The sequence below is a fragment of the Pithys albifrons genome, chromosome 6 (genome assembly GCF_047495875.1).
Source record: "Pithys albifrons albifrons isolate INPA30051 chromosome 6, PitAlb_v1, whole genome shotgun sequence".
Classification (NCBI taxonomy): domain Eukaryota; kingdom Metazoa; phylum Chordata; class Aves; order Passeriformes; family Thamnophilidae; genus Pithys; species Pithys albifrons.
In genome coordinates, this window is record NC_092463.1 from 23,559,510 (window position 1) to 23,577,929 (window position 18,420).

General features: G+C 42.2%; 1 protein-coding gene across 1 annotated transcript in view; it reads right to left on the reverse strand.

Moving 5' to 3' along the window:
• Positions 1–18,420, reverse strand: part of ESRRB (estrogen related receptor beta) — a 127,912-nt gene that overhangs the window by 37,668 nt on the left and 71,824 nt on the right. The window contains exon 2 of the mRNA XM_071559412.1: positions 4,602–5,011. Within this exon, the coding sequence (XP_071415513.1) occupies positions 4,602–5,011 (410 nt within the window). The remainder of the gene's footprint in view (positions 1–4,601; positions 5,012–18,420) is intronic.

The window sequence follows — 18,420 nt, forward strand, 5'->3', positions numbered from 1 at the left end:
GAAGACTATGGACTTTATAACAAGCCTGTTACAAATCCCTACAAGTCTTCTGAGCTGCATTATCCATATTTTAAGCCCTTTACTGATGTAAAGGCATACCAGCATGGCAGATCTGTTGCTACACTCACTGAGTTTGAAGCTTGCCAGGTGCAAGCAGGAAAGCCACAGATGCAGCTACTTTGCCTGATACACCACTTGCCTACGCAGATAATGGTAAATGCGTATCTTCTCTCTGAATCACCAGTAATCAGTTCTTCCAATATGACTCCTCACAAGTCCTGTTGCATCACCACATGTCTTTGAGTTCCATGCACACAATGGGATGATTCACAAAGATCAGAGACAGAAATCGCAATTCAGATTTGTTTTCCTGAGCTTTAAGCTTTTATTTTGTATTAATGGGTAAGGAAATAGCCTTAATTTTCACTATTTCAAGATGAAAAATAGATTAAGGGTGGTCATAGTCATAACTATGTTGAATAATAAAGGACTCACATGGTTACACTGCACTGCTACTAGTTAGTATTTGAAAGAGACAAAACTACCTACTAGTTCTAAAGATTGATGACCAAAAGATAACGACAATATATCTGATTGATATATAGTGCTCTATCTACTGAGCAAACTACTAGGAGAAGGAAGAGTTAGATTAAGAATTTGTACCCTGTAAGAAATCCAGCATCTGCATTTGTCCTAAATTTGGATAAAAAGATTAGTTAGGATTTCTGTGGAACAGAAATTCAGAAAGTTTTAATTCAGAAACATCCAGAACACATTATCTTTCGTGTAACATACCCATTCCATTCAGCTAATATGAAGTTTTCAGTTTCAAATCAGACCTCTCTTGAGCACCAAGAGAAGCACAGTTCAACACACTTGAAAACTGGATTCTCTCCTATTTACACTAGATTGCGTATTCCACAATATCCACAGACAGGTGATATCTGTGAAGACACTTGCACCATGGAGTAATTCAGACTGCCATTAGAATATAATCCCACAAAGCAATACAATGACAGAGAAACGGGATTAAAATTTTGTCAGGCAGCCTAGGTGACCGAAGAAGCTCCAAGTCAGTTCAGAATTTCTGGCTCTGCCTCAAAGCACGGGGAAGTCCAGCCCTTGGGTTCAAAATAACATGTTCAGAGAGAACAAGCCAGCAGCCCACTGGTGTGTTCTGTCATCTTGTTTCAGGCTTTTGCTTTTCCATCTCAAGCACTTCCAATGCTGCAAAGTGGAAATGACACACAGGTTCCAAAGCCTTGATCTTCCTTTTGGGCCATGTAACACCACATGAGAGATTATAGGGGTGATACGAACCCCTAATCTGTGGGACAGGTTAGGAAGTGTGGTGCGATTCTGCCCTAGTTCGGCAAAACCAAACACTCCAGTGCATCCTGAACTGAATCAACAGTTTGGATTCTCCTGCCTTCTTTTCTTTTTTCATATAATTAAAACTTTTCTTGGGAAAATGTGACTTGGTAAAAATTCCACTTTTCTTTGGAAAAATCCTACTGACAGAAAATTCCCACAAAGCAATATTCGTGATCTGAGAGATAACAAGCCATGTCCATGCTGGCTTTTAGCCCACCTTCTCCCCATCATTTGAAAAGCAACAGCCCTTGTGCTGCCCTGGACAGCCTGGCATCACCTGGATAAGTGGGAAAGTGAGTTGCAGGGTTAGGGTTAGGGTTAGGGTTAGGGTTAGGGTTAGGGTTAGGGTTAGGGGTTAGGGTTAGGGTTAAAGAAAGTCTGCAGCTTGGATGTCTGTTCTCTCTGCTGCTGCTACAGCATCAGAGTAAAGAGGCTATTCCAAGATCCTCCTGCCCCAAGATATGCAGGTTTTACATGAGTTAACACAGTTAAAAAAAAAACACTTGTCAGACTGGGGTTATTTGTAGCAGTGGAGTGGAGCTAGTTGAAAGGGGGACTTCATGTGAAGTTTCTACTGCATGATCAGGGGCATCTAGATAGTCTAATAATTCAGGACAGATTTAGACCCATTTTATGGCGGCATGCACACCTAACATAGGGCCAGCAGAGTAAGTACTGTCATAGTATTCATTAATTTTTCATCTGTCAATACTCAGGCTCAGAGAAGTAACAACACTGGTCTAAGGCCACAAAAGCCTGATGATGAATTTATCTACTTCATCTCTTGAGCCTCTGGGGATTCCGGGGGTCATTGCTCCATCTCTGTGCTCTAACCATGGAGCCAACACCACTCCCAGATACCGAATCATGACAATTCTTTTGATACTAGCAGAGAATGTAGTCATATAACAAACATCTGTATGCTTTCTGCTAAGCCTACACTGATGTTAGACAGCCTGGATGAAGATGTTTTCACTTTGTCTGTTAGATGCTTAACACAGCTACTAAATACAACAGTTGTAGGATAAACACCTTTCACAAATGCTCTTGCCACTTGCCTTCTCTTTTACATGATCCTTAAATCCTTTTCCTCTGCACACCTGGGGCTATGCTTGGATATTGCATGCACTGCAGGAGAGGCGTGGGAACAGTGCACTTTCCTTAACTGAACCAAACTCTGCAGCCCTACTTGTTGTTGACTCCCCTGGGCTCAGCCTTCAGCTTCATAGTTGAAATTGCTCACCCTCAGGCACAGCACAGTCAACTCACATTCTTTGGAATAAAAGCATTTTGGTACCTGTCGCCAGCCCAAGCTGATGACAGGGTGAGAGAAATTTCCACTTATTTCTTTCCCCCATCTGTTACACGTTAACAGGCAATCAATTACGGAACCACAGGGAGAAAGAATATGGCTGTGCCGGGGAGAGGAGGCTGGAGGGAAGCACTCTTCCCTCTTGGGATTAAGTCAGCTGACACATCACTCAGGCTGATACAGGCTCTAGGTAGTGGTACTCTGCATCATTTTCTTTTGATTCTCTCTGAAAACTCTTCAAAAGTTCCCAGGTCTTTTTCTCCAGGTCTCTTCTGCTCTGCCAAAGAGGCAGTCCAGTACTGCTCCCAGAGGGGTTAGTTATCTGGTCTCTTTCTGTATTAGGAGCACCTAGGGCTTTGCTTCAGAGTGCTACCCTGTCCCTCCTTTAGCACCTGGATGTGCCTGAACAAAACACAAGGAATGGGTCCAAGTGCTGGAGGAGAGATAGTGTCAATGCTGGCAGTCAGAAATGCAAGTAAAAATTCACATTCAATCACAGAGATTCAGGAATGACAAATCACACAAACCCTGACAGGGAACAGCCCAATGCCCTAAAGATGGTGATGGTTTCCACATAGCATAATAAAGAAGAAAGAGTCAGTGGGGCAGACTGATAATTTCCACAGCTGGATAACGGGAAGGAGAGACATCTAAAATCCAAGAAACTAAGCTAGAAATTTTGACTTTTGCAGAGACCTGGGATGAACTCTACCCTGGACTCCTCTGTCCACTCCAGAGTTGCACATCCTCAGTCACAGAGTGTAATCAGACCCATTCAATTAACAAAATGAGTGCTCTCTCCACATGTGCATTTCTGTCATTTCACAGGAGACAAGGAAGTGTTGGTGTGGTGGATTGACCCCAGCCAACTGCCAAGTACACACACAGCTGCTTAAATGGGTGAACTCAATACACTTTCCACTGGAAGATGAATGATCCTGTCCTTTTTCCAGTTAAAAGAGTGTAGGAAAGAAAGGGAGTATCAGCCATGTTTGCTCACATGGGGCATGTGTAAGCAAGTTCAACCAAGCATCCAGAGGAATTGGAAGTTACTGGATGTACTCCTGCTTTTGGCTATATTGTAGCTGTGTGTGAGCACATCTGCAAGCATACCTTTGGCAGTCAGGACATGGCGATACCTCTCATGTGTGAATTGCATATGCAGTAGTAACACACTGCAATTTACCTACTCATGCATGCACTGATGTTTCCAAAATCACCTGAGGAATTTCTCATCCTTAGTAAGACTGACACAAACTGAGTATCTTTATCTTCTTCAGTGCCTAGGTTTTTTATCTTCAAAGAAGCTGCATCTTAATGAAAAAGACTGGTGGAACTGGAAAAGGAGAAGCACAGGACTGACTCTCACCAAAGTGCTCTGTCCAGCCTTGTGGATGGAGTTCATGGCCTCATATTAAGACTGGTAGGACAAAGTTAGAATCTCTCCACTCCTGCAATGCTTAAGCTTTCACCTCAGGGTGTAGACATGTCTACAGATGCCATCTCTAGGCAGAGGCATCTACTCTTCAAATGGGCCTTAAAAACACCTTTAGAATGCAAGGCATTTCCTTTCCAGGACTCACTCCACTAGCAGCCATGTTCTCAGAGTATTAATGTCACCAGCATAGGCAGGAAGATTCACTAGGCCACATAACCAGACCTGGTAGCCAGCTAGGATAGGAACTTGGCAAAGGTTCCTACCACCACATAGCCTAACTTTTTGTCCATGTTGATTTGGGATGACCAGAGCTGATTAGGAGGAGAGAGGAAGCAAACAAAAAGATGGAGAGTTAGGTACATTACATACACTCTCCTTTTCCCCCTTTTATATGACACTGTGGTCTCAGCAATGCCTGGGGCTGTGTCTCTACTTTCATGGAGTGAATGCTACAGTTTCCATTCCTTCCTACCATACCTTGAATAGTCCTCTTGAAGAAGGCTTTGCATGCCTCACAGGAAGCCACACCGTAGTGGTAACCAGAAGCAATGTCCCCACACACCAGGCACAGCCGCTTAGGGATTGCATTGAGCATGTACTCGCACTTGGTGGGTGAGTCCTCCATGATGGCGCTGGCGCAGTCATCGTAACGCTTACGGCAGGACCCACCGCCAATCCCCGTGCCATTGAACATGGGTGGTGAGTCTAGACCATTGGGGTGGCCACCCATGGCAATGCCATAGCCACCGCTGGCGTCGGAGGAGCCGCTCGGGCTGTGGTGGCTGATGGCATCGATGCCAGAAGATGGACTGGAGGGCTCGGTCTTGATGAAGGACCCACAGCTGGAGGAGAGATGCCGCTCCTCTGTGGCCATTCTGCCGAGCAGCCTGCGGGGAGAGAGCAAAGGCATTCAGTAACCTCCTGGCCAAACCCAGCTCCAGGTTAGTCAAAAGACAGCCCTCCTTTTCCCACCCCAGCTCAACTCCAGTTGGCTCAGAGAGTTCAACCCCACTTGGGTTCTTCTTCAGGAATATCAGTACAATTCACTAGGAAATGCCTACCTGCTCCCCACAAACTCACATTAGGATAAAGACAAGGGTATTCGTGTACATCAAATTTTCAGGCTATGCACAGTCCACAGTGCTGGGAAGGGGCATCAGTGCTGATGAGGCACAATCTACCCAGAGCACAATCTGAGAGACAGCAGAAAGAAATGAGCTGCCTGTGGCAGACCAGGTGAGAAAGATGTTTGGTTAGCTCAGAATGTGCTGCCCTTGCTTTAAGCAAAAAGTTCAGTAGCAGACCCTGAGGAAAGAACCTGCTCAGTCTGGATTTTAATTTTTAATACAGAAGTCTTTGATTAATTTCAAGTTAAATTCCTCCTCTTCTCCCACCCCACCCTCCACTCCACTGCATTATCATCACTAAAAGATGAGCTTAGAAACTGAAGGAAAACCATCTGATCCAAAGTTTCTTCTGGCTCAATCTTAAATCTTAACCTTTCTTCTACTTACTAGTATTGGGTTTTTGCATGGACATGCAAATTGCCATTTCTTAAAGAGAGAACTATACTCTGAAGTTTGTGGAAAGCACTGCATCTTTACCAAATTTGCAAGCTCTCCTTACTTATTTTAGTTCACAAATAGTCTTATTCCTTATATAAATGTTCACTTCTTTTTAGAATACTGCTAAATTTTATTGCATTTTCAGCAATGAGTTCCAGAGATTACTTGTGCAGTGTACAAACAAAAAATCCCACTTTTATTTGCCTATAATGTATTTGCAGCCTTTCAGAATCCCTGAACAACTCTTGACTCTCCTCGGGAAATGTAGTTTTGCCATGTTCTCCTCATGCAGCTCTTCGTTATCTATATAACTGCTCTTCACACAGAAGCTTTTGCAGATCTCTTATCTGCTTCATCATCCATCTCTGAACTTCCTCTAGTCTGGCTATTTCTGTTCAGTCCAGAAGAGAGTTCAATGAGCCAGCTCCTCAGCAGCATGAAACTGGCACCGCTCCAAAACTTCTCCAGCTGAAGGTCTGGACATAGTCAAGACAAAGGCACGCCATCAATTACTTAGCGATGCTACAATATTTTCAATGTTATTTTCAGCCTATCTTTTATATAACTCCTTACACTTTACTTTTTTTCCCTCTTTAAATGAAACTCTAAATTGTTACCATTTCTTCAGTAGAGAACATCAGAGAGTTACTTACTGCATCCTCAGATCTTTTCCGGAGTGGCCACAGTTAATTTAGAATTCATTAGGACGTATGAAAAGCCAAATTACTGCCTTCGGATGTGCAATGTTTTGCACTAGTCAACATCGTATTTTGTCTACCACTGTGCTGTGCAGTACACACACCCAGATTTATTAGGATCCTCTGGAGTTCTTCAGTCTTTCTTGATAATTTGATGTCATCTGCAGTCTCATTGTTCACCCACTTTCCAGATCATTAACATATGGATCAAACACCACAACACTGATCTTTGTGGGTGATTTGTGTTCACCTTTATCATACTGAAAATTGACTTCTCTTTCTTTTCTGGGTAGGGTATGTCTATTCTTTCTTTCTCTCTCTGACACTTTTTAATTGATAATAGTATTTTAAGCTGAGAGGTTAAATTTTCCCTTCAGCAAAATAATTTGTCAGAGGCTGTAAGAAAAACTAAACACATGCATTTTTCTGATGACATGGCCAAAGAATTCTGACTGACTGGGGATGCTTGACTTTTCTTTTTGGAAGCTCGGCTGGTTTAAAGTTACCATACCATGGTCATGTGGGTAATTTCTATTTCTATTTCAGTTTCAGCTTATTTATCTGGTATTTGTGGCAACTCCTTCTGCCAAGAGATCAAACCCATCAGGGGATAGGACAAAATATTCTGTGAATCAGCAATGTTGGACTGTGCACACGCACACATACACACACATGAATATATATCTATCTCACATCTGTGAGTCTGTTGACAGTAATATAGATGTTTGATATGCAACAAATTCACAGTCCTGCATCCTTATGATCTCATTTGACCCAAGTATCTCCTAATTCTCCCTTCTCTGTTTCATCCTCAATGTTTGACCTCATCTCCTATCTCTGGGATCGATCAGCCAAGTTTGTTATTTGGCAAGACTGTTGACCTTGAGAGTATGGGTAGGCATCTCACGTTCCTCAGCTGCTTTGCTTGGTGTTACTTGAGAGGAATCCAGAGTTTGGTCCGTCTCAAAGACAGTGGGATGAGTTGACAAACACCCATGCTTTTGCCCAGAGGGCCACACCGAACTAGAGGTCATGGCGCAGTTACAGGAATAATTGCTGCAGGTGCACTCATTTCTAATCCCACAGGGCACCTAGACAGATTGCAGATCTTCTGGTGTAATGCCAGCTCATTGTGTGGACAAAAATGAAACTTTGCTAGCTGAGATCAGATCCTATTATCTCACAGCAAAGCTGAAAGCTGCTGTGCTGGACACGTTCTGGAACACCTCCCTACCTGAGAAGTGCATTTATGGTAAAGATATGAAGATCACTGGACACAGCAACGTGAGATGAGGGACAAAATGGAAGGCAAAACAATCATATAACTTTGTTCTGCACTGAGGAACTCCAGAGTAAAAGGAGTTGGAGTTGCAATTTTAAAGGAAGACAGAAGACAGCACTATGAAAAAGGCACGACAAGGAGATGAGCTGCACTAGCAGGTTCCATCACTGGAGGCAAATCCCAGCTTCTGTTTCTTAAGTAGCCTCACATTCACAGAGCACCTCAAGAGGACTTAACTGAGGTACTTCCCCTTAGTGGAGTTAAGAAAAATAAAAAAAAGAAAAAGAAAGGTATATCTGTCTTCTCAACTCACAACTTCAATTAAGGAGTCTTCCTTCCCAAGCTATGCAAACAGTGACTGTTCGATAGTGAATCAGGGATAGTAACAACCCCCCTGCATACTTACTAAGGACACTTCTGTTCCCTGCCAGGAGACACCAATACACAGCTAGTGGTGGTTAGAAGTGAATGCAAACTTGAGAGGCAGAAATCCTTAATACAAAGACTGCTCAAAGGATCATAGCTAAGGTGACTCCAGCCATTCCAGAGCTTGTGTTTTTCTATTCTGGCCTCTGACTTTCTGCAAGTCTCATGGAGATCCTGTGCTGATTTTTAAACAGAGTCAGTGTGTCTCCTGGCAATGAGATACATCTTGAACTTCAAGAAGAACAGCTAAATGTTTTTTGCAAAGAGTTCAAAGTGATGAACAGTCATTTTGCTCGGCTCTAGTTACCTTAATAGGAATGTAAAAGGAGAGAGACTTGATCCAACTCTCCTCCGTGCTGGCACAGGAAACTCCGTTACTATTTCTGTGCCCCTGTAACAGGCTTAAAGGTTCTAAACATTTCGTTCTTTTCACCTTTCCTCATCATAGGTCATTCCTTCTAATCCCTTTAGCATCTTTGTGGTCCTTCTCTGGATTTGTTCCAACTTGCCTGAGTCTCTTCTCTTGCAGCAAGGTGCCCCGAATTCCACAGTGCAATGCCACAGCACTACAGGGGAAAGTCACTCTAGAAAGCACACAATCAGGCAGACATATGGACCAACTGAGCAGCAGCTTCGCCAGACATTAGGCTGCACATCAGCTCACATCATTTGATAGCCACTGTCTCACCAGGACCTCTCTAAACATAACCTGCTTTTGTCACTGCGCTCTGCACAACGTGAAATTTGGAGATTCTCCTTTTTTCCAAAGTAGATCCAGTGTCATCTTTAAACTACACGGTGCTAATTGCCACCTGTTCTACCAAAGCCTGTTCATAACATTCATTTTTTCAGGCTAGCTCTTCTTCTTTTGCCCTGATTTTTTTTTCTAGTACCTTTCAGTTATGTTAATGGTAAATTTGAGAGCAATCAATTTTCCATTTTCCTCCACTAATGAATACTTACAGTCAAAACACTGCCTTTTTGGACACCACCTTTGCAGAAGGATAAAGATATCTCTAACCCTTCTGTTTACATTCTGTCATCTAATCCATGATTCATTTCACAGGATTTGTATCAAGCCCAATTTGATCTAATTTCCCTAATAAGATTTTGCACAGCTTTGTGTCAAAAGCCTATCCATGGTCCAGAGTCAGTCTATTCATTGCATTCCTTTTCCCTATTAATTATCTAATTGTATCAAGACAAGTTATTGTCTGCTGTACTCCTCTTTCATAAACCCACTGCTATTTATCACTAATGATGTTGTTAGCCTTTACATACTTGTAACTGCCCTCAGACAAGCAGGCTCCGATCTCCGTGATTCTGTATATAAATACAAAGGTTTAGACCAAGTTGAGATTGTGCTTTAGGTTTTTATCCGTTAGTGTTCTCTCCCTTGGGCAGTGATGTTGGGTTAATGGTAAAAGTTTCCCAATTCTTCTCCAGCCTTTTATCTTTTGCTGTTCCTCTACAATGGCTGGTATTTAGCCATTAATGGTTTATGAATTTAATGCTCTCTTGAGAATAACAGCAACAATAAGATGGAAAGACTGCTAGATGGACAGGATCCAAAAGGGACAAAAGACTAGTGTTATAAAATTAGGGCATTAAACACTGGCCACATTTTTTTTTCTGTTAAACTTTGAGCATTACAAGTTTGGGATTGATGTAGATAAGGCTATTTCATTGCACATCCTTTGAGGTTATTTTTGCCAGAAATAGTCATTTGTAACTACATTCAACTCTTTAACTCCACTTCTGGATACAGAAATTACAAGAATTCAGTAGTCTTTATCTCCAAGCCTTCACCTGACTCAAGAGAAAACAAGACCCACCACTCACACCTGCTTAGCAAGACAGCCAGAACAATATCCAGCTTTGTAACAGAAGGTAACTTATCCCCACCAGAAGAATTTTCTCTCAGCTAAAGATATCCACAATTCATAACTTAATACCATCTGAGCACCTAAGTGCTCATGCAAACCTAAGTATTTGACCCTTTACCTTCTCCACGGCAGCACTCCCTACTCCAAACTGGATGGAAAAAAGTTTAGTGGCTATGCTGGTGAGCTTCCTTAGTGGCTGAATCCTCATCTTCAACAGGAAACAAAACAATAGCTCAGTTCTACACTCCAGTTTCCTGGAGGAAGGTAAGGAATGGGCATCAGAAGTTCTACCATATAGTTCAGTTCCTTCATCAGTATTTTTTGATAAGGTCATGAAGTCATCAACCCAGCACATAGTTCCAAAAGTAAACCAGAAATCATCATTAACATGAATGCCAAAATACTGCTGTAGAACTCGTATCAACTGATGGAAGGGGAGAGAGAGGAAACACTCAGACTCTCCTCAGGCAAAATCTTACCTACTTTGGGCATAAGGAGAAATGTGGAAGGTCAGAAATGGGCTGGTGGGTATTGGGTAGTTCTGACACTACACATGGATTGCAGACAGAATGAAATCTTGATTTTCTAAAGTACCATAAAACAGAAAACCACTGCAAGCAAAATGCCTCTGGAGCTTGTAACTTCCACATGCCATGCAGCTGTGCTTGTGAACTGCACTTAGTCCTGAAGTGCTCACATTAGATTCATATTTTACCAACAAGAAGTCTGCTCACTTCAGTCACCAGCTTGTGACAAAAGTAGTCATCTTTAAACCAGTTATGAAAGACCAAGGAAGGTTTAATTTGCTGAAACACTAATGATTACGGGAATAAAACATCCAATCTCCTATCTGGTACAGGCCTATTTTTGCTATCGGTATTTGTTAGCTCAGATGATATAAACCTGCGCTGCACGTGTAAATGAGACATGGATATCATGGGCAACACAGACTTTGTGTCTTTTGTGGGCCACATGAGAGAGCTTTGCAACCCACAGCAGGCTGGCAAATCCTGTAGGTCAGCTTCTCAAACACTGTCTCCAACTCCAGTAACAAGCCAAATCTTGGCAGGCAGGGGTTATTTTTAGGTACAGAAGACAGAAATAAGTGTTTTCCAAGTGGCAGGCTAGATGTGACAGCTGCAATAACAGCCAGTGTAATTTTAGGTCATGTATGCAAAGAGTCATGGAGCTGAGATGCCCACACCTGTTTGTCGACCTACCCTTACCATGGACAGCTCACACACATTCTCCCAGCCTTGCCTCTCTGCTATAACATCCACTGAAGTGCTAGGGAGACACCTGCTCTGGTTTCTCCTGTTCTTCTACTCCATATGGACTTCAAATGAGAGACGCACCGTCTAGAGACTCCTTATCTATACTGACAGCTCTTCTCCATGCAACAGTCCAAGAAAAATGGGATCTGCCCACGTGCCACTTTACCCCTACACAGTGCCTAACTGTGGGTAACTCAGTCGTATCAGTCACAGTCCAGAAATCTTTTCAGGGCTTTTTCTATCACAGGAACACATCCTGTTCCCAGGACAAACTTAATTTCAGGGTGGCCAAGAGCTTGGGTAGTACTAGCATGATGGGCATGATCATAAATATAAATCACCAAGTTACCAGTGCATAGGCTTTAGAGGTTTTTTTGTTTAAATCAGAGTATTTTGTTTTGCAATAAAGGACAAAAGAGTGAGAAACTCAGATGGATCTAAATATTTTTCTCTGGAGTGCAGATCTGACTTGTAGGAGTTCTGTCATGTTTCCTAGCAATGACCCCCTTTGGCTTGCACAGGTTATGCTCCTATTCTGTACAGTGTGTAAAGCCCCAGACAGCCAGTTTTCAAGGCACTTGTCCATAATATGCGTACACAAATACTACATACTTGTCTTTGGAACAAACATAAACCATAGATTAGAAAAAGGCTAAAGAGCTTCCTATCTAACTTAAAGTGGAAAGCACTGTATGACTTGTAGTTCATAGCATGAACTTGTAGTTCACAGCATGAACTTGTAGTTCACAAACCTTGTCTACCAGGTTGCGACTGTCTGCATTTTATTCTATAAGAACTACACCACCCTAACTCCAATTACAACAATTTGTTCTTGTTTCTCACTTTGCTGGGCATCTGGACCTGGCTTATTTTTTTCATTTGCTTCATAATTTGATAGTGGATCAGAGGAAGAAGTTTTGAGTCAGGAGCCTGAAGAAGGTGAAATGAAAATATGTAAGAAAGCCAGCAAAATCTCACAGCTCTCCAGCTGCAAGAACCTGCCTTCACAGATCAGTTGCCCTGGTCTTCCTGAAGAGAACTGGGTTGTATGAGATCTACTAAAGTGTGTCACTGGATGACACCAGTTTTTCCATGTAGACTGGAGGAAGATATTTCTTGGTCAGCAGAGGAGACAATGGCCCAAGGTGCATTCTGCAAGCTAAGGAGATGGAGACAGCAAATACTCATATTCTGGCTCTTACACAAATAGTACTTGTTTGTCTAATACCCAGCAGATATTTTATCCCTTTGACCCATTGCATAACCAAAGCCTGGTTACATATCAGTAGATCTTCTCCAGCCCAAGTTAGCTCATGCTGAAAAAAGCTGCCACAGCAAACTGTCTGGAGGCTGCTTAGTAAATAAAAAAGGCTCTCATGGGCAGAAGAAATTATAGATTTCCTACTAGTCTTCATCCCTCTCCTCATTACTGTAATTTCACCCTCACAACAACAGTCTTGTTAGTAAATGGTAAGAAGTATTATACAGATGAAGTGACAATTAATCTGGAGGTGTGACACATGTTATCAATTCACTCTCTTATTAACACATCGCCTTTCGAAGGTGCCTTGCCCTCTGGTGTACTTAATGGCACTCCCTCCAGAGTGAATTGCTTTACCACTTGAGGTAATGCTTCTTGCTTATACTTACTGTTGGTATCACAGCAAAACAAGGACCAGGGTTGACTTGCTGTTCACTATTTATCCTTCCCCCCATCATGTTATCATTCTGTGTTTCTCATTTCCACTTCTTTCCCCACTATTTCTACACCTACAGGACTCTGACAGCAGTTCAACAATTTTGCCTGCACACAGCAAAGCTGCAACTCAATCCCTGTTGAAATCCTCAGCTAGACCTTCATTCCTTCTTGAGTGTCTTTCTTTATAGTCAACCTATCTAGAGCACTTATAATCTATATTGCTCTAACTACTTTCAGAGTTCTTCAGACACTTGTGAATGAGACCCAAACAACAGGAGGCTCAGTAAAACACACTTTGAACACCTGTGCATCAGAATTTTCCATCCACCTTTTCAGATAAGAAAGGAAAGAAAAACCTTCAGCACTGCCATTCTTATCATCCCTTACTTTTGCATCCCAGCCTGAACAAGCATCTCATCTCACATACCTCTTCCTTCACTCAGTACCCTCTTAGCTTTTGTGAGAGAAAATTGCCACCAGTGAAAATTCTTTAGCCTGCACTTCCTTGCATTTCAAGATATTCATTGAAGGCATTCCTTTCTTCAGCTTTGCCTACAATTCATGGTGAACAATGGCATGAAAAATAGAGAGACAGAGATATTACTTAATTTTTCTAAGTGTATGGAAGACACTTAGATATCAAGGACATTATCCTAGAAACAAATGTGAAAAGAGACTTATTAATAGACATTTCTTTAGGAATACTAGTTTACTGAAGGACTCTAGGTTTATCAAGACAAAATTTAAACTTGAGTGTTCTTCAACCTGGATGCATTTAGAAATTCTCTGGCTTTGAGCAATTAGTATTTCTTAGGAAGGTTTCTGTTTCTTATGCTTCAAACTTATAGTTGTAGTGGGACTCTGCCTCCTTCTCCCACCTTGCCAGGAAAATCCAGATGGAATAATGGGCTTTGCCTAGATTCCACCTGTAGCTCTCAAAGAAATCTACAACTAAGTGCCTTATCATTAGAAACATTACTCAAAACCTGATATATCCTGAAAAACTGACTGAAATTAGTTTCACATAAATTACAGCATCCAAAATAACAATGGGCAATTAGTGCTTTGCTATTTTTTTTCATCCCTGACTCTCTGGAAAGCATTTCTATGATCATACAGTAGCAAAGCAAGGTAGCAGGGTCAGAGCAAACACTGAATCTGGCAAGGTAAAGATGTCCCAGAATCACTGGAAAAGTGTGGAAGTGGGAGTGAGTTGGGCTGTCAGTGCAGATGAAAGCACAAGAGAACTGTGTGGGGTCAAGGACAGACAAGAAACCTGTGCACACAGTGGGGCTGAGATACAGCACTTGAAAAAGCAAAGAAAGGGAGTACATGATGGAGTTAACCGTAGACTAGGTTCCTCTCAAGCTAAGGACTACCACAGGTGTAAGGAGAATAGATGACACATGGAAACACTGGTTTCCCTCTGAACACCTTAGACTGCCGTAACACACAGGATTATCTTTAGCTACTGATTTAGAATAACCTCAAGACTGAGTTTTGTTAAGTCTTTAAACTCCCACCTTTGGTAGGTATTTAGCAGATCTCCTACCACACACTCCATATATTAAGAAGGCAGCTGTATCTGACCCAAATTCCAGCTTCTAACCCTAATGACTTATTCTAAATCCATTTCATTCAACCATCTTCCAGACTGTCCCCACTGCCTTTGGCTGACAAAGCAGCTTCCAGTCCACTCAAGCTCAGCCTCAAGTATGAGGCCCCACAGTGTCCTGCCTGACCCAAGAGATGAGGAGACCATGGCCAACAAAATGCTCTTGAGACAGAAAACTCTGTAACAGAACAAGCACATCATTTTCCCCAATACTCTGCAAACCTTGCACATTACTTTCTCTAGATTGAAAAACAAACGCAAAACCCAAAAAAACCACACCAAATAAAAAACTTTAAAAAGCCAACCGAACCCAAACAAATTCTAAATCAAAATACTTCTTAATTGCCTCAATTTTCCTCACAAATTGGCATCACTGTTGGAAAATTTAACTTAATGTGATTACAAAAACTCCACAAAAATATTTCTCTCTTTCATGGTGAACAGATTATCTCCTCATCCCATGAAGTTTTCAATTTTCTCTGTTACTATTTTGGGACATCAAATTAAAAAACACAAGATTGCAAGCTCTTCAATCTCAGTTTCACTTCCTTTTCCCTGTGTTTAAGCATCCCTGCTAAAGGCCAAACAAAAGTTACCAGGCAGACACAGCAAAGCAGAGAGACAGGCAGTCAGGCACCCACAAAGAAGCTATACAGCTGCTTCTACACTTTCATATAGTGCCTTTCTGAGATAGGCTTAAATGTTACCAGCCTTTATTCTGTAGAGGATCTGTATACAGCAGGTATGCATACATACAATACATTTATTGTGCAAATACAAACCCCTTCTTCACAAACACCCTCCCACATCTCTCCTTTCCTCATCATGTGGCTGCCCCTAGATACCATTCCAGCAGCTTTGCTATAGAAGCCAAACTATGACTTCATATTTCCTGATCATCAACATGAGCATTCAGACCTTTATAGCAAACATAATGCAGTAAAGCAAAAACAAATCAAAAAACCACTGCCTAACTGAGCTACATCATCTGCAGTCTGCACCTTGAGTCACAGTCCTGTGTCCACTAGAGCACAAGAGGAAGAAGACCTCATATCATTTTATGTATGTCTGCACTCTGTCTGATCTCATATTTAAGAATAGTTTGTTCTCTGTCCAGAGTTTTGCAATCCTTTGCTGACACTGAAGAGGGGCTGTCCTTTTCAAAGAAGGGACCCAAAAAGAAGCAAGTTTCAGCAACTGACGGCCCGGTGTGACCCAACCCAAACTAGCTCACCCTGACGGCATGTCCTCCCCGCTGTGCTTGTTCCCTTTGCCCTTGGAATGCTATCACTTGTTATCATGCTGACTTCTCCAGATGGGGCATTTTGGCTATTGATCTGATAAATAAACAGCCTGCTCGCTCGATCAAAATGTTATTTTGCATTTCAATTACTGTTCGCTAATGCAACCTTCATCCCGCCAAGAGCGCTGCTGGCAATGACACTCGACCTGGCACAGGCGTTCGCAAGCAAATTCGGCAGCGCCGCTGCAAGCACCTAACGGGATTACCAACCTCCATTAGATGCACGGAAAGAGAAGAAGATGGACAGACAGTACTGGGCTGAAGGGAAACTGACACATGCCAAAGGGCAGCATGAGCAACCTGGACAAGGGGTAGGAATAAGCAGAAGTACCTATTTGTTTAAGACACAGCTTTACCAAATATTTTGATAGTGGTAGGTCTTGAAAGCTAAAGACTTTCCCTCCAGTGGAAAACCCTGACAGCTGAGCTCACTATGTGTGAGCCATGCTAGAGTTCAGAGCAACGGGAAACAGAAATCAATGTCTGATGACAAGCCGACAGTGAGCGCCATCAGGGCAAACAGGGTCATTTCTAAAGCAATTTCTGGAGCCTAGCTCCAACAGTGTTGTAGGCCCTAGAGAGGGATGCAGAATGCTGTGTGTTAACTTGCAGGGAGGAAACCCTCTTAGTTCTTGTTGGATCCTTCTGGGCAATGTGACTGATTTTGGAGAATCTGGAGGTGATACAGGAAGAAAGGGGCATCCAGAGGTGTTGCTAAGAGATAGATCTTTGGTAGATGTTGATCTCTATTAATCCAGCACTCTGTTTACATCAGGGAAGCCTTTTCCAAATCCCCAAACTGGTTTCACTCAAACCCTGTCTACAATAGGAAACACAACACAAATGGTAAGTCACTGAGCAGCCACCAGCAGTGAGGTCAGGCATAACCATGGGTTATAAGACAGCTTCTAGCCCAATAGTCATATGACAGACTTCACCAGGTGGCTGGTTTTGCACTAGACTCCTCCTACATTATGCAAAATGCACCTTGGTCCCTTTTTTTCCTGCCTAACCTCTAAATGAAATGTATCACAAAGTGACACAACCATTTATCAATGCATGGGAATGGTGGTCAGTGCTTTCACCACCCTGTGCATAGTTTGCCTGTTTTGACTTAGCCCCCAGGTGAAAAGATAATATAAACAGTCAAGAAAGTGCATTTCTCTCAATTTCCAGAGAGGCTTTGACAAAAATATTTTGCCAGGACTGGATAAGTTTCCCCCATTTCATTACCAGACAGCATTCAGACTGAAACTGCCAGTCATCCAGGAGTTAAAAATAAACAAATCCCTATAACACCCTGAGATTATATAAATGAAATGCTAAGTATAACACACTGAATGAGATCAATATGATGCATAAAGACAGGATCTATAACTCCACACGCTCACACTTCATCTGGTCTGTGTGCCCAGCCTTCCAGTTCCCTCTGCCCTTGGCAAACTAAGCCCTACACCCACCCCTCTCTAACCAGTCTATGCCAGGGACCTTATTTTCTCCAATCTGCCTCTGTGCCCACTCTTGGGAGCAAGAGTTTCTGGGAACCATTCTACACCTAGATCACCACTAGGCAACCATACCCCAAACACAGCCTAAGGACCCATACACATGTTATGACTTCTAGTCACTTGCTCTTTACTTATGACATGGGGCAGTGAAGTACAGTGTACAGAGCCCCTAAAATGCAGCCAAAATGTCTCAAAGTCTAATTTCAGCTAATCTTCTTACAGACTTCAGCAAGTCACTGCAGCTCTCCAGGACACTGCTCCTCTGATGTGGTCCTCAAGAACCTACCTCTCAAGAAGATCTTGGGAATCAACCAGCAACTATGACTGAAAGAACGAGGCGTGCAGATGCATGTGGTAAACAGAATGATGGACAGATAAACCCTATGATCACATGCTGGTCTCTGCTCCAGATTATCAGGAGAATTTGAATCTCTTTCTTCAGCATCTCAGCTCTGAGATTTGCCTGTGTAAGTAGTGTGAGTAGCAAGTGTTTTCCGGCATTAAAGTTAGCCAGAAGAACAAAACATCATCTTCACAAATCTGTTGCTGTAACAGACCAATTCTGACCTACTCCTACATCTGACTGTACTTTTAAACCCAGTCCCCCGTGACCCAGTCTACACAATAACCTAATCTCTAATACTTACTAATCCTATCTCCATCTCCCTACATGTTATTTCATACACCGTCTCCTGATCACACCACCATACAAACCATTTTTTCCCTTCTCCTTTGGAATTATAATTGACTGCAAGTTTTTCATCAAGAATTCATTTTTGTTTAAAAACGCTATTCTGTTTCAACACAGAACTAAGTCAATTTTAGCAATATTTTGTGCTGTAGAATTTCTGGAACAACTCTAATGAAAATGAGATGTTTAATTTTGCTTTGCTCCTAGCACTTTGCTTAGCCTGTCACATGCTACCTCGTATGTTGTTTGACTGACCAATCATGCACTGTTTCAGGGACATAATGAAAAAAAATACTGGAACTTTCTTGAAAATAAATTTTATTGGAACTTCTATTTTGCTTATAATTTC